The 22,194-nt window shown below is 25.7% G+C and overlaps 1 protein-coding gene across 1 annotated transcript in view; it reads left to right on the top strand.

Annotated features, from left to right (window-relative positions):
• The first annotated feature begins 3 nt into the window (after positions 1-3).
• Positions 4-22,194, top strand: part of LOC145842225 (NADH-ubiquinone oxidoreductase 75 kDa subunit, mitochondrial-like) — a 30,661-nt gene continuing 8,470 nt past the window's right edge. The window contains exons 1-10 of the mRNA XM_082949643.1: positions 4-169; positions 795-963; positions 7,412-7,571; positions 13,292-13,360; positions 14,540-14,610; positions 15,033-15,187; positions 15,528-15,579; positions 16,263-16,332; positions 17,147-17,298; positions 17,756-17,870. Of these exons, the coding sequence (XP_082805769.1) occupies positions 32-169; positions 795-963; positions 7,412-7,571; positions 13,292-13,360; positions 14,540-14,610; positions 15,033-15,187; positions 15,528-15,579; positions 16,263-16,332; positions 17,147-17,298; positions 17,756-17,870 (1,151 nt within the window). The 5' untranslated portion in view covers positions 4-31. The remainder of the gene's footprint in view (positions 170-794; positions 964-7,411; positions 7,572-13,291; positions 13,361-14,539; positions 14,611-15,032; positions 15,188-15,527; positions 15,580-16,262; positions 16,333-17,146; positions 17,299-17,755; positions 17,871-22,194) is intronic.

The following is a 22,194-nucleotide window of genomic DNA, read 5'->3' on the forward strand; positions in this document are numbered from 1 at the left end:
AGAATACTGATTTATAGTAGTAAATAGTAGAATGCTTCAGCGTATTTCTAAGCTAAACCTCCACAAAACCCCATCTAAAGTATGTGGAGTTGTTGCCAACAAATACTCTACTGCTGCTAACGAAGTTGAAGAACTCATTAAAGTTGTCGTCGATGGCAAAGAAGTCATGGTAAATTTATATTTTGTTTATTAAATAGTCAGTGTTTAAATACTAGGATTTTGTTGAAGTTAGTCAAATCAAGCGTTTTTTCATTTAAATATAGTGTTTAAAAATAGTTTGTTTCAAAACATAGATTTTAATTTAGAAATTTTTATCATTCAAATTAAGGTTTAGAGGGTCCAATAGTTTTAATACTTTTAAAATTTACATAGGCCCACACGAAAAAGCTTAAATAAAATACTACTTGTAGAACATAAGAATTTGGTAAACTTTTTAGATATAGTCGATTAGTTATTTTTTCCTCATAAAATTGTTGCTAATAAATTATCATTTTAGCACAAAATTTTATTTAATTATATAAACAATAACTCAAAAATGTAAATGTTATTTTAAGGTCAACAAACTGAAAAAGATTCTTTTAAATTTGTACCCTTAAAATACAATCCAACTAATCTTTGTTTTAAACATTAAAAAAGAATTAGTATACTTTTGTGGTTGAATTAAACAGGCTTGTTGTATCACGTTCAATGTCTGTTTTATCAACATTGTACAATATCATATTTTATTGTGAAGCAATTAAACTGAACGAATTAAAACTTGTTATATTGTTTATCATAGCACATTTTCTCCACAGGTCAACAAGAACGCAACAGCGCTCCAAGCGGCCGAAATCGCCGGGGTTCAAATTCCGCGCTTCTGCTATCACGAGCGCCTCTCAGTGGCGGGAAACTGCAGGATGTGTCTCGTCGAGGTCAAGAACGCTCCCAAGCCTCAAGCATCATGCGCGCTTCCTGTGATGCCAGGTAAGTATTACTATTATGACGTATAAACATTTATTATGACGTAATACATTCATCCCAAGCCTCAAGCATCATACGCGCTTCCTGTTATGCCAGGTAAGTATTACTATTATGACGTATAAACATTTATTATGACGTAATACATTCATCCCAAGCCTCAAGCATCATACGCGCTTCCTGTTATGCCAGGTAAGTATTACTATTATGACGTATAAACATTTATTATGACGTAATATGTTGCCACCAAGCCTCAAGCTAGTTACGCTTCCTGTTATGCCAGGTTGATATTTGTTGTTGTATTATGACCTAACAACTAGCAATATTCTTTAACAAGTGGGTGTTTTAGCAAGTGGGACTGTTTCTTTATGACCTAATGGTATCATGAGATATTATGTGATGCCAGGTTGTTTTGATTTTTATATTATGACGTATTAAAATATCACCATTTATGCCTAGCGAGTTAGTAACTAGTGGTGTGAAGTTTTTAGTTTAAGTTAAGTGTTTGGTTGAAACCAAAATTACTAAGAACGCTCGATCACTACTAGCTTCATGTGCGATGCCTGTAATGCCGGGTTGGTTTGATTGTGGTTTAACAAAAAATAGAATTGTAACACATATTGTAAGTTTAAACAGATTGTAAAGCTCTAGTTTGAGTTTTAAAACTATTTTTAAAAACGCCAATGATCTTTTTATTTTCAAAGTGGCCCCTGTGGCTTTTTTCACTGGCCCCTTTGCTGCATTTGGTCCCTAAATTCCAGAAATTGTCCACTTTGTAAACCCTGGTTTAAACCAGATGTGGCCTGCGATGTACTTTTAAAATAAAAGTCTGCTGAACCCTGAGATACATTTAAAATAACAAATACAGAATACTTAAAATAGTTTTCAACTCAATATTTAAAATTGACAAATTTAACAAAAAATTACACGCGAATATATGCGGTGACGTCATATGATTTAAAAATTAAATTAATTGATTTCAAATTTGAATAAGTAACGGAATAATTCATGATGATTAACAGCAAGTAAAGAATCATTGTATTTTGATTGTGTCAATGATCTTTTACATCGGACACAAAAATATGTAATAAAATCTAAAACAAACCTTTCGTATTATAAAATTGTAGTAGTGCTCTTGAGAACAATTAGTTTTTATTATTGCTTTGTTGACACTTATACTATCATATTTTTAGTTTAATACCACTATACTTATATTAAAATAATTTAAAACAACATAATTATTTTTTATACAGTGCGGACCGCGAATTATAAAAGGCGAAATAATAACGTTTGCATTAGTAATAATAATAGTTAAAAATTAAAACAGATTATTAATAGACTTGAAGAAAATAACACGATTATGATGTAGTGAAGTCATGTGTTTTAGATTAGTAAAATTATTTTATTATATTATTAAATTAAAGAATAACATAATGCAGCTGTAATTCATTTACTTTTAAACTAAATTTTAGAGTGTGTCATCGATCACGTATATCAGACACTTACTATGGATAATATTGATATACAAAATACTTACTAACATAAATAATTGTTAAATGTGTAGACCGGACTAAAGGCGGCTCGCGATGTACTTTTTACTTAATTAAAACAATAAAAAAAAATTTAGTATACAAAGTTTACAATAAGCTCTTTATTTGAATACTTATCATTTACTAGTGCTTTGTACTATTTACTACTAATAATTTTTAAACAGTTTTTAGTACTTAGAATAGTATTTCTAATAAGTTACTACAACTGTTAAAATAACTGCTAAACGCGAAAGCTTTTCTACAAAAATGCTGCCGATCCCTGAGATACAATTACGTTTTTAAATGACAAAGAAAAAATAAAACTTCTTAAAATCAAAATTTTGAGTGTCTAATGATCATTAAATTCGGATACATAAAGTATTAATACACAATTAACTTGCTTTAATGTGAATACTTAATTGACGTCTAGGATAGGGAAAGGTAGTTTTTCACGAAGTCGGTCCTGACTTAATATAAAATATAATTCATTAGCCGCGTTATTTAAAATAGTTATGAAATATTAAAAGCAAAATTACTTTGAAGTAAACATTAAAAGTCTAGATAAGTCAATTAAAAATATTGTTAAAAGCTCAATTTTTTTATTATATAACGTTCGCATTACACATAAATAGAATCTGATTTCTAGTAAATGAATATGACTCGCAAATTAAATGTACTAAAATATTAAAAATATTTCTTTAAAATTTAATTCGAAATTACATAAAGTTATGTATTCTTCTTGCATTTTTGAAAATTTAAGAGTTTATAACTTTTTAAATAAACTTAAAAAGCTATTCTACGCATTTACAACTTTGTGTTTTAGTATTGGCAATTCTTGTAATTCCGATTGAAAAGTTTTTACACTAATTAACATAGTTTCTTATATAGAAATTAACTTAAAACTAAAAATAGACCCAAAAAATGTGTACTTTAAAATCCTGGAAGAAATTTAGAAAACCTGGAAAAAATTTTTAAAAAACGAGTGGCAAACCTGTACTCATTTACAACTAACAATTTTTTGAGTTTTGGAAATTCTTAAAACAATAGTTGAAAAATTGCGCAAAAATCTTTTGTTGACGTCATATGCTAAATATTGTAAAATTCCATCAAAATATTGGTATAATGCTCAAACAAATTCGCAAATTAATACCTCTGTATTGATGACTGTTGTTATAGTAATTTGCATTGTGTCAGTGATCTTCTATATCGGACACGTTTTGATTACAAAACAATTTAATAAATCTGTTCATGTATTGACTGTATGTAAAGTCTGTCTTATATACTTTTGTAACAACAGTTTAAATGTTTTTGTAATAAAAATTTTGCCAGTTTTTATAAACTTCAAACTAATGTTGTGAATGTAGAAGTGGAATGGGTAGATAAAAGTAAAAAGCTACCATTTTAAAGTTAACATATATAAAATATACATAACACTCATTTCTTTTAGGCTTATAAAACTGTTCAGTGTTTGTTTAGAAAATAAAACTACAAATACTTCGGTATCGTGTTTATGTAGCTTGAAATTATAGTGTGTCAACGGCATTATATATCGGACACATAAAAACAGTATCACACAAATACAGAATAAACGCCTAGGATAGCGGTTGGTAGCTTATCTGGTCTGTGGGCCGGATTTACAGGATTATCAGGTCTTCGCGGGCTGCGTAGTTTTGAAAAGTTGTGAAAAAATGTTTATATTAAATGCTAAATTACAATAAAAAGTTTATTTAATAAACTCTACTTATGTACTGGATCAAATTATGAGCCTATTAAATATTTTTTTATTAGTATCAGTTAATAAAAAGCTTGCTTAGTACTAATTTTCATTAGCACTAAAGAAAATTTTTTGTACAATTTCAAATGAATAAAAACTATGAATCGCTGGTTCAAACTTTCTAAATAAAGTAAACTATAACTTTTGAAATCAATTAAAAATTATATGTTATTTTATACCTTTGAGCTTATGAAGTTTTGAAGTTTTAAAATTTACTTGCAATAAAGTTCAAAATACAACATACTAATCCTTATATTTGAGCTTTAACTCAAATTGTAAAATAATTAAAAAAAAGCTGCACGAAAATCAGGTAGTGACGTCATTCGTTTAATATTATAAGATTAATTTAAAATATTAATATTATTTTCAATGTAGTTTTATATGGTGCGATAACTATTTGAAAACTTCTAATTTAAGTGAGTCAACGATCTTTTATATCAGACTCATGTTCTAAACTATTTGCAATACAATGAAATATTGGATGTTTCGATTAAAAGTCAGGTTAACTTCAGTTTGCTTACTTGAAAAACTTCAACACTTTGTGCGTAAAAAGTTTTTAATCATAACACTACTATATCATAATTACACCAATCCGATTTTTTTCAACAATGTAACAATAATGTGTTTATAAATGGTATATCAAGGTATTAATATAATAATAGTTAAGCAGAATAATTCAAAATGCCTTAATAATAAAATCCAACCAAAAGTTGCTTCATAACAAAATTGCACCAAATTTTGCTAGTGACGTCACATATTTTAAATTGACTTTTTTGAAATTGACTTATCAGATTATATATTATAATGGTTTTTAAAATTTTCATTCAGTCAAGGATGAGCTGTCATCAACATTTTGAAGCGTGTCGTTGATCTTTTACATCTGACACGCATTATTTGATGTAAATAAACAATGTTGTATTTTAATCAAATGTTCCGAAAAGCAATGAAGCTTTATGGAAGTTAAAATATTATCTACCGGTAAACATCAAAATTTTCACAAGGTTTTTCTTTTAAACTATAAATTTAAGATAAACTTTACTAAGAAGTGAACATTTTAAGAAGGCAAATAAACTTTCTATTTACTAAATCAACAAGTAAATCAACGTATGTCTCTAAAATAGATCAACTTATGTCTATAAAAAGCGTAAAGTAAAGTTAAAATTAGAAATGATGTACTTTAAAATGGAGATTATCCAAATATTTTGTTTGAAATTATTTGAATGATTTTTTTTCAAAGCCTTAAGTTTAACTATAAGTTTTCTAAACTGACACATATCAGTCAGTAATTTCTTAAATACTTTTAACAAACAAATATACTTTTACTTTACAATACTTTTAATTTAAATATTATAAACACTTTTACAAAGAAGTTTATTTTTATACATGTTTCCATAAGTTTCACCTTGAAACTTATTTCTTGTTTTAAACATAACTGAAAGCACTAAGTTTCAAGCAAAATTTTCTTACTATTATTTATTAGTTTAATAATCATCTACACCAGATGTATAAATGCTGCATTGTTTGTCTATAAAACCCATTAGATACAAGTTATAATACTATATACATGAGTTGTAATATCTTATTAAGTTCAAAATGCAATAATAATGCAACCAAAAGTTGCTTTATAACAAAATTGCACCAAATTTTTTCTAGTGACGTCACAAATTTTAAATTGATAATTTTTTTGAATGATGTTCATACATTAAATACATCGTTTTATATAAATTTCAACTTAAAAAGCCAAATTGTTACTTCAATTTATAGTGTGTATATGAGAAACACATATAATTCCGCAAACTACTTTCAAGTTGATGGCCATAAAATGATCATAGACTTTAAAATAGAGTAGCTGTGTAGAAATTAACAAACTATACATAAAATATACATTCATACCAAATTTATATTTTTAAAGTTGTATATTTTAGAAAAATTTTAATAGTTATGGTAAGCAGTGAAAGTTTTAAGATTAAAAATGTATGATTGTAAAAAAAAAACTTACTTTTTATTATCTAAATACATAAAGCAATGTGTGTCTTTAAAACTAAATCAACTTATGCCTCTAAAACACGTAAAAAAATGTTAAAATTACAAACGTTGTTATTTTGCTTAGTTTAATATAAAAACTGCGATATTGTTTTGTTAAAAGAAGTTTAAATAATGTGTCTCAAATTAACTGAATAAAGTTTTTGTTTCAAAACTATAAATTTCCAAAACTGCTACAAATCAACCAGTTAATTATTTAAAACTTTCGCAATAAAGTCACTTTTTTTAGAAGTATCCCAAATGTTACATTTTGGAACTTTTGTACATATTTTAACTGAACATAAAGTACTGTAATAAGCAAACTTAAGGTTTTAGCAAATTTTTAGTACCACTTTTTATCATTTTAGTCCTTTTAGTTTTGTTCTGTTTACCAGATTTATAAATGATGCCCCGTTTAATTAAGTCTCAGGTTTTAAATACATTTACCATTTAAAAAACATTACATACATAGTTTTAAAATGAAAATATATAAGTGTTCGTCTGACAGTAAAATAAATTTGAGTACAAACCAAATTGTATTTAAAAAAGTATGCAGAATAAAGTTGTAGTGACGTCATAAAATTTTATCAAAATATTTTTGATTAATATACAGCTATATTTTAAAAAGTTATTATTCTCTGTTGCATGAGTATAGTAGTCAGAATAATATTTTTAATGCGTCTTTACAAATGTGAGCGCACTCTTAAACACATGAAAAACTAATAATATTGCGAAACGCAGTTTTAAATTCTTACAATTATAATTAAAATTTAAACATTTTTATAACGAATAAACAAGTTAGAACTTGAGTACTTTTTACACAGGTCCAACGGTCATAACACTTACTCACAGCGCAAAAATAAAACTAGTATAATGTTATAAAAATGTTTTGACCATTAGTACTGTTAATTTTAGCACTAACTCAGGAATTGAAACATATAGATACACTTTAAGCACGAAATTATCTTACAGGAATGGGAATCCTGACAAAAAGCGACATAAAATACTAATATACTTTAAGCTTGAATTGTTCTTAATTTTAAAAACTTTGTCTTACAGGACACCGAGAATAAACAATACATTTATCACATTTTAAGTAATATTATTAATTTCAAATAATTTCTCACAGGAATGGAGATCCTGACAAACAGCGAAAGGTCGAAGAAAGCGAGGGAAGGAGTGATGGAGTTTTTACTGGCCAACCATCCACTCGATTGCCCAGTTTGTGATCAGGGTGGGGAATGCGATCTTCAAGATCAATCCATGATGTTTGGATCGGATCGTAGTAGGTTGGTAGCTATAATATTTTTATCTTGATATGTGTTTGTGTTGTACGTGAATTTTTACTGGCCAACCATCCACTTGACTGCCCTGTTTGCGATCAGGGTGGGGAATGCGATCTTCAGGATCAATCCATGATGTTTGGATCGGATCGTAGCAGGTTGGTAATATTTTTGTCTGTCTTGGTATGTGTTTGTGTTGTGTGTGAATTTTTACTGGCGAACCACTTGATTGTCCTGTTTGGATCGGATAGAAGCAGGTATGTACAAAAAATTAAAATCATGAGTACAAACATATTTAACATAACAACATATTTGTACTGTTGAATTTGTTGGTCCTTTTTTATTTGGAGAATGCAATTCTCAAGATCAATCTACGATGTTTGAATCTGATCGTAGCTGGTCAATGACAACAGTACATTTGTATACTTTATACAAATAACTGCAAATCAGTGTTAGACAGGCGTAATTTTATGAGTACGTATTGTTGTACTTGGGTGGTGAATACATGTGATTTCATGTTATTAATATTTTTTTGTTACTTTGTATTTTATGTTAGATGGTGTATGTGATGTCCAAGATTGATTTGTATTGTTTTCTAGTATGGCAATTTATAAAATAAACAAGTATTAGTATTTTTCATATAACTTGATAGTCCTCGTTTTTTGTGTTTCTATTAGTTCTGGTTGTCAATATAATTTTTTGTGCGCCTTTCAACAGTAAAAAAGTACATGCGTAAGAAATCATGAAACTAAAATTAGTTTGTTGTTGTAAAACTTATGGAGTTTTTAAGCTTCACACAGATATAATTATCCATTGAGACCAATTGTTTCTATCTTAAAAACATAAGTACAAGTGCAAAAATTCTGAAGTTTAATAAGTTGATAAACTCCATTGAAAAATGTTGCTTATCTATAATTAAGACATCATTAAAATATTAACTTAACTACATTTAACATTATGGTTAAGCAACATTGTTAAGTGCTGTTTACTCTTTTATTGTAGTTGTCAAGTATTATATTTATTTTTGCTACTGAAACATACTAGTGAATAAAGTACTAAAATTTGCTCTTATATTATTATTTAAGTACGCTCTTTACATTCCATTAAATTGAACAATATTTTTTAGTTAAGCCAAATAACAATATTTTAAAAACACTAAAACTTTCTGAATAAAATAATCGTTTTGATACTCTCGTAAATTCTGCGCGAGAAGTTTGTAGTGACGTCATTTCGTGAAAAATATTTGAAAATAAGTTTTACAGTTTAATAAGTTTGCAGTTTAACGTTTATCAAAACATATAATTAATAAAGGAGTTATTAGTTTTTAATGCGTCAATGATCGTCTACATCTGACGCACATTAAAAGTATTATGAAGGCTAATGTTAATATAAATTTCAATTTTGAAAATAGTTCATTTGCATCACGTGTAAACTAAAAAACTAAGACATACGATTTACTATGCAGAAAATTGAGCAATATATTTATATTACCATATTTTAAAAATGACAAAACTTTTTCATTGAAATATTTTTTTGATACTCTTCATCAAATCTGCGCGAAAATTGCGCATCGACATATTGTTGTATAGAATATTTATAAATAAGTTTCACAAGTTTGTAAGTTAATATATTTCAAACTATTTATTCTACAAAATGGTAGTCAAGTTTCAATCCGGCGATCATTGGACGCTTTGGTTTAATTTTAACAACAAAAATAATTACAAAATTTTTATATTTTAAAAAACAATTATTTTGTATCGTGTGTCAACAACGAAAGTAACATTTATGGTACAAAGTTTTATCGTAAATAGCAAAAATGATTAATTTTAAAGTCAAAATATTAAGCTTATTTTTATTAAGTTTCTGATTCCATTTGTAGTACATTTATCTTTATGTTAAATGCTGGTTTATTATTTTGAAATGTTATTGTTTAACGGGTAAATGGTTTTAATAATGTTGTATGTTAGAGAATATTATAAAGTATTGGATAAAATCAACAAGTTGTTTGTACTGATTGCGTTTTGTTGTATATCTGGTGAATGTAAACTTAAAGATCAGTGATGTTTAGGTCTGATAAGAGAATGCTGGTAAAATAAAAAAAAGCTGTTTGTATTTTTTATGTTTTTGTGTGCTTTGTTGTGTTTTTGTTGCCTTTACTGGCGAATCACTTATCGGGTTTGTTTGGGTGAAAAATGTGAAATTAAGTCTTAACCCATAATGTTTGGTAGTGATCTTAGCAGGTAGCAGTTTTGTAACTATGATATATTTATTTGTATGTAAAGTTTTGGTTAGTTTACTAGATCAATCCTCGATGTTCGGATAGTGGATCAGAATATCTGTATCATCCTACAAATGAGTGGAAATTGTTCATATTTTTTTTGCAGGAAAATCGCTTAGTGACGTCATTTATTTTAAAATATCAAAATAATTTTCAAACTTGAATAAATTTGGGTGCACGACTATTCAAATTCGGACAATTCAAATTCCGACAATTCAAATTCTTAATAAAAGATTAAAACAACTAAAAATAAAAAAGTAATGTGTATTTGACTTAAATAAAAAATGCATATGTGAATCATACTAATATCTACAGGCCATTTTTTTCTTTTTGCAAAACATTTAATATTTTTTAAGATATGGTTTATATAAAGTAAAAAACATAGTTATTTTTAGTAAATTTAAAATATCTTGAAAAGTATTTCAGATTTTGAAAAAAAGAAAAAAAGTGGCTTCAGATATTATTAAGATCTACATATGTATTTTTTATTTTTTTCAAATTTATATTACTTATTGAGATATAGTCCTTTTAATATTTTTTTAAGAATTTGAATTGTCGGAATTTGAGTTGTCCGAATTTGAATAGTCATGTAACCAATAAATTTTCAGTCAAATTTTTTAATTCGCTCAAAGGCATTTTTATAATTAAAATTTTAAATGCGGCAGTGATCTTTTACATCGGCCGCATGCCATTTACATTTTACATAAATTCTATAAATAAATTCTTAAGTAAAGTTTATTAGGGTTACAATGTTTGCTAAGTACAAATTAAGTTTGATGAAATAACATTTATAGTATAAGTGTTGTACGAAATATAGTTTTTTGGTTTTGAAATGGATATTGGTTTTATACTTTTCATTTTATATACTTTATTTTCAAGATAGGTTACTTAATTGTTAGAGTTTTAAGTTTAAGTTTGCTATTATTTTAAGATAAAAGATATAATCCTACTAATCTACATCTTCATACGATAACGATATATTTCATTATATTTTGAATATATGTTATATGAGTAAAAATATTTCTATTGTTTCTATATACTTATGTCTTTGATTTAAACTAGTAAAAAATGAGAAATATATTTTGACTCATTTACGTAATAGTTTAGGGTTGTTTAAAAATGGAATTAGTACTTTTTTACAGTGATGAAAGTAATGTATTTCAGATAATCAAATATATCAGAAAAAATTGTTTATATTGGTTTATCTGGTCGTTATTTTGAAAAAGTAGTGATTTTTAGTGTACACTATTTTATTTTGCTCAAAAAAATTGTTATTTTGACCAAATAGAGTGTTTATTGTTCTCACAATGTTGTGCTTCTTTATAAAAAATGTACTGAAACCTAAAATAAAGATATGAAATCTTAGTTAAAATAATAGTGTAAAACATTTCATGAAAAATTAATGTCATACTAAATTAAAAGGAAGTTAACTTAAGGTATAGACTTATTTTATAAATAAAAAACTTGTAGTTAGTTGGAGGTGGTAAACTAGATTGTAGGGCGTTTCAGTTGAATATTTTACACTCTAATTGACTTCTAATTATATTAATGCTATTATGTGTATGGCTTTTATAGTTTTTTATTAAGCATCGTTGTTTAAATATTTTTAAATTTTATTTGATTGAATTCTGTTTTACATTTTTAGAGTTCAAATTTTTGTTAGAAATTTTGTTTCTTTTGTTGTTTATAAAGAATCTAATCAAACTTTTATAGAGTTTTAATGAAAAGCCTAATTAATTTTATAAAACCTTGCTCTAAATACCATCCTACGTATTCATGCTATAAAGATAGTTGTCAATATACTTTGGAATTTTTTACATAAGTAGAAGTATTTGTGTATTGCTTCGTAGTAATATTTATTTGTATATAGATATAACCGAGTGGTCAGAAATATAATCTGCTTACATATTGATTGGTAATTTAAAAATTTAAAAAAAATACTGCCTTGTTCTTAGTTTAACTAATCTATGTTAAATTAAAATTATTAGTCTATGATGTTAACAACTTTATTCTAAAAATTGACGTTCTATTTATTTCTTGCTCCAGAAAAAAAAATCAAGTAAAAAAAACAATAAAAAGTAATGAACACTGATGTTTACTATAAATATTAATATTTATTATCTGTTCACTTCTGTGCTTATTAAAAATTGGCTACAAGTTAATAGTTTAAAGCATAAAATCTCAATTGAAAAAAAGCGCAAATAAATTTCTAAAATAAAAGTATTGCACAAAAAGTTTCTTATTACGTCATATCAAATTAACGGCAAGAATAACAACAGTGTTTGGTATAATTATAGTTTGACCGAGTACAAAGATTTTTACAAAAAACATGAACATTTTTAAAGCCTTGCTGAAAGTGCTTAATATCAGATAATAAAAAATAAAATTCTCACAAATTTTGACTTATATTTATTGTAAAAAGTTAATTAAGAATTCAAGTAAGTTTGAACTATGTTTAACAAATCCAGAGCTTAGCTGTGTGTTAGAAAATTTGTTACTTTCGTAATAGCCCTTCAAATAGAGATTTTTGTGCTTTAAATAAACTAGGGTAAATGCAAAGCCTACCGTATTGAACTTTATTTTAAAATAAATAGCCCTTATACAAACTTCAATCTGAAATAATTCTTTAATTGTTTCTTGAATTCAGAGCAATATTATTGTTATATTTTGTTGGTTTGTAGTTACTATAATAGTTAAATCTGAAATTGATATAGTTCTTCTGTTAGTCTTTAATTTAGTCTTTTGTGTAAAATGTTCGTTCTTGGGTCAAAAAGGCAGAAGTTTAATTATTTCTTATCTAAATAAATAAATCACAGATTTTTGATTTATATGTCTGCTCTGTTTATGACTTCAACATATTACACAATGTATATTCACCTAGTCTTTATTAGAAAAAAATAGTGGTCAATAGTTCTTAATGTTAATTACAATAAAATGTTTTTTGTTTTAGGTGCAATTTTGTTCTTTTTAAAAAATGTAAAAAAAATACAAAAAATTACTTACAAAACTCCATATTAATTTTTAGAAAAAGTGTTCTAGTGACTTATTATAAAATTGACAGTAAATTATTTTCAATATCGTATATAATATTGACTATGGTAATATCTTCAAATTTCAAAAGACACAAGAATTTATTAAGTCTTACAATGAGAGATTGTAACTCAAGTTTATTAATATTCAATATATCTAAAATTATATAGCACAATTTAACAAAATAGATAAAAATAAATTACATATTGTATTTTGACTTATTTAAAAAATAGTAGATTTTGTTTTGTAACGATTGTGATAATTTTCTCAGAAGTTTATATAAAACTTGTGCAGTAAAAGTACTCATTTCGACTAGGCGTTAACAAAACACTGAATAATGGCAGAATTCAGAAATTACATATTTTTATGAATTTAATTTTATTACTTATTATTTTTATTATTTATTAAATTTTTGCAGATTTTTAGAAACAAAACGAGCAGTCGAGGATAAAAACATCGGACCTCTTGTAAAGACTATTATGACCAGGTAGCAAAAAAGAAAATTTTTAAATACATATATTTATATGAAGTTATATAGACTATTATGACAAGGTAACAAAAAAAAACTGAAAATATATTTTTTTTGTATGTATATTTTGTAAGTTGTAAATACTACTGTGTCAAGGTAATAAAATACTTAGTAATTAATTAAATATAATGGTAATTGAAAATGATAAATAAAAAGAACAAATTATACAGTAATCTTCCTTTATTCTACCAACATATGTTTCTGTGTGTCAACGAATCAACACACTTCAACTGGGTTCTGTAAAAAAATAATTACTGTAATGAGAGAATAGAAACATAGAATAAAGTAGGTGTATACATGTTTTCATTAAAATAAGATATATTCTACAGATAATAGTTATTAATAGGTGAAATACTTAACATTAAATCCGACTGTTATAAAATTATATGATATTTATAATTATTATTTTAGACTTAATAATTACAAATATCATATAATTTTATAACAGTCGGATTTAATGTTAAGTATTTCACCTATTAATAACTATTATCTGTAGAATATATCTTATTTTAATGAAAACATATATACACCTACTTTATTCTATGCTTCTATTCTCTCATTACAGTAATTATTTTTTTACAGAACCCAGTTGAAGTGTGTTGATTCGTTGACACACAGAAACATATGTTGGTAGAATAAAGGAAGATTACTGTATAATTTGTTTTTATTTATATTCCAGTGAAGTTACTTTACTAGGATCTTTTATTAGCAAACAATTAAAACTATATTTTGAACAGTTAAATAAAAAGAACTTATTTGTTGTTTATACTTTGTAAATTGTAATGACTATCGTGACAAGGTAAAAAAAAAGTTGAAAACAAACAATTGTTTACTTATCGATTTGATTTTTTAAATCTATTCAGTGCACTAAATTTACTTATCTTATTTAAATACTTGGATATTCTTTTCAGATGTATCCAGTGCACCAGATGTGATTATTTTTGATAAATTATTTTGCAGATGTATACAATGTACTAAATGTTTTTATTATTATTTTTAAATATTAAATTATTTTTAAGGTGTATCCAATGCAATATTTTAAGATGTGTTTGTAGATTTTATTAATTACTTTTGTCAATTTATTTGTTTTGGTTTTTAGACGTACTAATAATTATTGTTATATTTAACTACTTTCAGGTGTATCCAATGTACCAGATGTGTGAGATTTGCCGACGAAATTGCTGGAGTAGACGATTTGGGAACTACAGGTTAGAAATTGTATTAAAATAAAATACATAAAAATATATAAAAATTTGTATAAAAACTTTGATTTATTCCAGATAACTTTTAAAGTTGTTTCATATGAAAAATATTTATTATTTTTTAATATATTCTAAGTTACATAACATTACATACTCACACATTTCGTAAAATTGAGTCAATGTTTTTGATTATCTAAATTAGAAAGTGTTAATCCATATATATATAGACATAACAAAAACTTAAATAGTATTTTTTATTTTTAATACATGGTCGTGTTTATGATTTTCAAATAGGAAGTTAAAAATAAAATAAAGTATAAAAAACTACATATCAAAGTATAATTTACATTTAATCAGTTTTAAATAGGAATGTACTTAAAAAGATAATTATAAATACAAATACATTACAAATTTTTATTTAATTTTAGGACGTGGCAACGACTTACAGATTGGAATGTACGTTGAAAAGATGTTCAAATCCGAACTTTCAGGAAACATTATTGACATTTGCCCAGTCGGAGCTCTCACTTCCAAACCATACGCGTTCACTGCAAGGCCTTGGGAAACAAGGAAAACTGAATCAGTAAATAAATTGTTTATTTTGTTTAAACTTGTATGTACTAGTAAATCAAATGCATTCACTGCTAGACCATGGGAATAATATTTATATGTTTTGTTTATTCTAATTATTGTCTACTAGTAAACCTTTACTACAAGGCCTTGAGAAACAAGGGAGACCGAATCAGTTAATATTTTAGTTACTTTAGCCGAATTTTCTTGATTAATTTAATAATTTGTTTATATTATGATCTATTTCAATACTTTACACGGGTCGATGTCATTTGAATATTTTTTTGTATTTAATATAAATTATTCTAATATTTGTTTATATTGATATTATTTAGATAATATATTTTACTTAGATCGATGTTATGGACGCAGTAGGATCAAACATTGTTGTATCTACTAGAGCAGGTTTGAAATTTACAAAAAGATTTATTAGTAATTAAAATTATTTTAATCATATAGTTTCAAGTTGTTTATGGCTGGATAAATCATCACACACTCTTATCAACTTAAGCTTTTTTTATTTAAACTGAACCTAGTTACTATGACTAAAAATTAACTATTATTTAAATTATAGTTATTTAAAATATCTAATTATCCATTTAGAATTGTGGGTAGTTTTAAAGTATTAATCTCAGACTAACTCAGGGTAGTTTTTATGGCTTCATAGTCAACTACTTATCTTAGTATAAAAATATTTTCATCATGAAATTAAATCCTTTTGTTACAATGCCTTTTTATAATTTTCTAACTAGGTTAAATAGAACGTTTGTTTAGATTTTGGCTGTTATTACTTTTCTTAAGCTTAAGTTGATAATCGTAAGATCACTCAGGTTAATTTTTTGCTTCAATTGGTGTTACTTAATCAAACTGTAGTGTCTTTTAGAGAGACTTCCCAAGCTAAAAAATTGCTTTTCGTATCTTTACTGATAAGTAAGAAAATAATTTTACTCATAGTTTTTGTGGCTGATATATGTAGATGTTAAAACTACTCACACTAGGTAATTTAAGTCTCACATAACAGCCTGACTATAAGTTAAGTTTTTTTAGTCTGCATATAGATCAAATTTAAATCAGATTATTTTTTATAGGTGATGTAATGAGAGTTTTGCCGAGATTACACGAAGAAATTAATGAGGAGTGGATTTCCGATAAAACCAGGTAAAACTTATTAGAAATAAATATCGCTTTTAGCAAATTTTACAAAGTTGTTTCAGCAACTTAACACAAATAAGTTGAAAAAAAAAAACTGTTAAAATGTAATCTACTCTTGTTTAGTTTAAATGGTACTGAGATAAATAAATTCTATCAAAACTTTAAATATGTTTTTTTATATTCTGATTTTCCTTTTTGAATAAGCTAATTATAAAAATCATTATTCAGAAACAGTCCAAACAAATATAGTATATTTTTATTTTCTGAAATAACTTAAACATTACCATTTAGTTTAGATTATGATGGTTTGAAACGATTAACTAAATATAATATAAGCTAATGTTTTAAATAACTAACTATTAGATTTGCATAAGGATGGTCTAAAAAGGGTCCGGTTGTAATGTAACGGTGCTTCCCCTAATTTGTGCTAACTAAGCAAAATAAAAAAAGTTTTAATTAATTTTTTTAAACTTATACCTTTTTACCCCTAACCCACCTTACCCAAACATATTAAAAATTCATTAAAATATAAATTTTTATTAACTAAAAAATAAAATCTTTTTTTTTGATGACTCAGCAGATATTAAGGGAAACACCTTTACATTACAACAAGATTCGTCTAAAAAACCAACGACTTCAGAGCTGATGGTGCGTGACGCCAACAACCAATTAAAACCTTCGAATAAATAAACAATTAACAAATATTATAAAGATACCAATTTTCTTCTTGTAAGAATAATCTATCGAACGGAACCTTTGTAATTCATTAATATTAGCAAAACTTAGTTTTTCAACTAATATTTTAATATTTTTTCTCTAGGTTCGCATACGACGGATTAAAGAGACAGAGGTTGACGGAACCAATGGTGCGTAACGCTCACAACCAATTAAAAACTTCGAATTGGGAAACTTCTCTGGAAATAGTGGCGAGTAAAATGAACGAACCTGGAGCCAGGATTGCAGCAGTTGCAGGTAAGAAGAAATATTATTGTTTTATTATTAGTTAATTGATTATCAAGTAATAATATCAGTTTAATAAGAAAATAAAGTATGCTGGTTAAAAACTATTGCAATACAAATTTTATTTAGTTTGAAAACATAAGATATAAAAGTTAATACTTGTATTTATTGCTGTTGCTGGTTAGAAAAGGTTTTGGTAGCTTTCGGTACCAATGGTGTAACATTCGAAAACTTATTTAATAACAAGTTCTGTTTTACTGGGTTCTGAGATTTAAACATTTATAATATATATAATATTTTTATAGTACTACTTTTACTATTTATAGTTGGTTTGTAGATATGTATGTTATTTTAGTTTTAATTTGTGTATGTAGGTGGTCTTCAAGATGCAGAATCATTAACTGCAATGAAAGATCTTGTCAACTATATATTCTAGATGTATTAAATAACATTTATATTATCTTTTAAGGTGGACTTCAAGACGCTGAAAGTCTAACTGCAATGAAAGATCTTGTAAATGGATTTGGTAGCGAAGTCGTTTGCACCGAAGAGAATTTCACATCTTCTACTGATACCGATTTCAGGTATTTAACTTGTTTAACGAATATAAAAATAGTAACTAGAATAGATTATATAAGGAGTTTAAACTGAAGAGAATTTAACATATTCTTCTGGTACAGGTTTCAGGTGTTTTGTGTTTAGTATTCAATAAAAATACACTAGATTGCTTTATTTCACTCTATAAACAAGTTAAAATATTTAATATAAAAGATATCAGCTCCTTTATTTCTTATTTAAATATGAAATTACATTACGATAACGTTGATTATCACATGGTAGAATATAAATTATAAAAACAAACTGTTTGATCATGTCATAAATCAATAAAAATTTAATTTACGTCAGTAAAAACTCAATATTCAGGTAAGAAAGATATACTTTATTAAAATGCCGCATCTCGAAAATGTTTTATTGACGTCATGTTGGAAAAAATGTGATAAAAAAGTATGTTTGCTTATAAATAAGTTAGAATCCAATGATCCTATCAATTAGATAATCTTTCAAAACAAATTTAGATGCGTTACCGATCATCTACATCGTACGCAAGCTACAATAAAAAATATCAATGAAAAAATGTTGTTAAGTAGTTATATATTTATATGATTAACAGTTCATAGTATGTGATACTTCTGTTATTTGGAATATAGCTTTCTTAAAGTAGTGCTTTTTTAATTATTTTTTGATTTTAAACATTTCAGTATGTATACCTAAAAGTGGTATTACATTAACAGGGCTGCCAAAAAACTTAGAGATTAAACAAAATCTTTAAAAACCTGTAAAGTATGCAATTTTTGTTTGAAAAACAATGAAACTTAGATTAAATACAAAAATGTGTCATAAACAATATTTTGTTTTAATTATAATATTTTATATAATAAAACACATTTACGTTTACTAACTTCAGGTTTTTTTTTAGTTTATCTATGCAAAAATAATTATTTGATATAATATATAAGTGGTCTGTACCGTAGAAAATTTCACATCTTTTGCCGATACAGATTCAGGAATTTTCTATTTAATTTGTATCTTATCCAACAAAATACACCAGATTATATTATTTATTTTTTAAATGATGTTGAAACATTTAATAAAATAAAATATCAGGTTCTTTATTTCTAAATTAAATATCAAATTACCTTACGATAATTTTGACTCTAATAATAGATTAAAATTTATTAAAAGAAAACTGTTTTGGTAACTTTATAAAAACGAATAAAATTTCAACACAGTTTCAAGAAAAATCTTGAAATTGAGCTGAAAATAGATATATTTAATTAAAAAACCGTATTTCGGAAATATACCTGTGACGTAATGTAAGAAATAATGTGATTAAAAAAAAATATTTGTATAAATTTGTATAATTGTGAATCATAAATTGTATATCAATAACAGTTTGCCACAAATTTTAATTGCGTTATCGATCACTTATATTGAACGCAAGCTTAATAAAACATAATAAAAAAATAGTTGTGGTATAACTCTTACTTGCATGCAGTTCACACAGTATGTGATATTGGTGTTCTTTGGATTTTGCAATAAAATATATTAAAAAGAAATCGCCTCGTCTCGAAAATGTTTTAGTGACGTCATGTGAGAAATAAGTCTAATGAAAAAAAACATGTTTGTATAATTTTGAGTGAGAATCTGACGGTTACCGTCAATGGAATTCACAAGAGCTCAATTTTATTTGCGTTAATGATCATTTACATCGAACGCAAGCTACCGAAATTTTAACAATTTATAAAAAAATGTTGTGAAGATCAAAAAGTTGATGTTGGTCGATACTGTTTTTTTTTGCATTTCACACAAGTTTGTTAAAGTAGTGTTTTTTATTCATATTTTTGAATTAAAAAACTCTAGCATGTAAACCTTTAAGTGGCATTAAATTTATTAGGGCTGCCGAAAAATTGAAGTTTGACAATTTAGTGTAGTAAAATCTGGAATTTTGAACAATAATTACTAAAAAACCAGTTTAATTGAAAGTTTGTAATTCAAATTTGCAAATGAAAAACAATGAAACTTAGGTTAAATACAAAAAATATATCATAAGCAATATTTATTTTGTATTGTTTGTAATTACGTTTATCACAAGAAATTTTATTGTAAGCATTACAGTATTTTTTACACATTTTTATCATATCCAAGTAAGTTGTTTACCTTGAAATTAGTTTCATACTAACAATGGACCAAAAAACTTGAATTTTCAAAAAACCTGGAAGAAATTCAGAAAACCTGGAATCATTTAAAATACCCTGACTATAAAGTAAATAAACACCAGTTCCAGTTACGCTTCTTGTAGAATAAGTTACAACATCATTTTTAAAACAGCAACAGTTTAGAAAACAACAGTTTAAAAACTTTTAGTTTTTATTTTTTAAAATAATAACTAGCAACACAGTTCAACAGAGGTTTTATAAATACGATGCTAGTTATTTACCTGACAACTAAAAATGTAGTTAGTTTTTAATTTTAAGTATTTTTGAAAAAAAAAAACTGCACCTGAGATTCTAACTGACCTCGTTAATCGAAACCATTAAGACTGTTTTTTGAACAGGCATATCGATTTCATAAATTGAAAATTACAAATTTTGAAAAATTCTTTCTATTCTCTTTATAGTTTTAAATCGGTTCATATGCAACTACTAACTTATAATTTTTTAACAAAATATTAACTTAATTCTCTTCATCAAGTACATGCATTCAATGTACATTGCAGTTATTTGATTAGTTTTAGTTTAAGTTTAGTTGACATTAAATACACTTGTTTTTTTAATTGTCGTTGTTACATTCCGTTTGATACAACAACCTTGTTTTGTTCATGTCTGTTATAATCAAATGTTATTAGTAATATATAAATTTTTAATTCATTTAGCTATCAAGCAAGACTGTAAAAACATGCTTCCCATTTTTCTACAGTTTAATTTAGTTAATAAAACAACTTAATTCGTTCAAAATAGTAAAAAAACTGCATCAGATTTAGATACTGACGTCATTATTTAAAATTCTTTAATATTGTATTTTGAACTAATTTAAATCAATACTAAATTATCTAAAGTCAATTCTGTTATTAAAAACAAAGTGTTAATTTAAAGTGCATTCATACGCATATTATGATAAAGCATGTTATCAATTTTATAACAAGTCTTTTCACTAACGTTCTATTATAAATGTACAATACAAATAATAAATTTAAATAATTGGAAGTTAGTTTTTATTATATTCAGTTCTTTTAAATGGCTGTGTTTTATTCTAAAGATCTATTTTTGTAAATTTGTTTTCATAAGCAAACATAAGTAATAATTAGAAAACTAATAATACTTTTGGCTAACAACAGCACTACTATTTATAAGCATGGTTCTCATTTTTTTCACTGTTCATTTTAGTTGAACAAGTAACTGAATGAAGTCAAAATATTTCACTAATTGTACAAAACTGCGCCATAATTAGCTAGTGACGTCATTATTAAAAATCATCAATTTAGTTTTTTGAACTAATATAAATACAAACTAAGTTTTTTTATTTTATAATTAGCTAATTTTCAATTTTTAATTTGTAATGCGCTCTAGTTTCAGTCGCATGCATGTTCAAAATTAATTCCATAATAGTTGTATAATATCCGTATTCACACTGCAATATCACAATCATTAAATAAGTTTTTTGAATAGATACATAAATCAAACTACAATTCCTCTTAAATATTATATCTCTTTCATAAACTTCAATTATTTAGAGTGCGTTACTTCACCAAACGCATCATGTCCAAAGTTTTAAACTATTTAAGATATTTAATTGTTTATTTTAAATAAGACCTCTATAAACGTACTTAATTGCAATTTCGAATGGCTAGCATTCGTCTCAATTTAAAACGTGTCTTGGCAACATACCTAGTTTAATATTTAATTTAATTAACGTTTATATGAATTGGTATTATATGTCTCTTCATGAACGGTATGTTGAACAATACAATAACAAATTTTTGAAAATTTTATGTAAGCTACAGTCTGTATTTAAAATATTTTGAAAGACTGACTTGTTTAAATGTAATCAAGATGTAATTGTTTTATTTGACATTTTGGTGTTATTTTTGCAATTTTAACAAATTTTACTTGTTTTATTGGAACTATTAAAACATCCACATGCGAACTTATCGGCTTGCAATTTGCAGTTATACTTCAAAGTATTAAATTTTTCTAGAAAAAACCATATATTGCCTTTATTTTTATTATCTGTAAAGCTGACATTTGAAAAGTCCCATCTAAATTCTCGTATTACAAAATTTGTTCAATTAGAATATAAAAATATTAAATGAAATGAATGTTTTGTATATAATTTGTTTTTATTGTAAAA

The sequence above is a fragment of the Thalia democratica genome, chromosome 8 (assembly GCF_965202585.1).
Source record: "Thalia democratica chromosome 8, ktThaDemo2.hap1.1, whole genome shotgun sequence".
NCBI lineage: Eukaryota > Metazoa > Chordata > Thaliacea > Salpida > Salpidae > Thalia > Thalia democratica.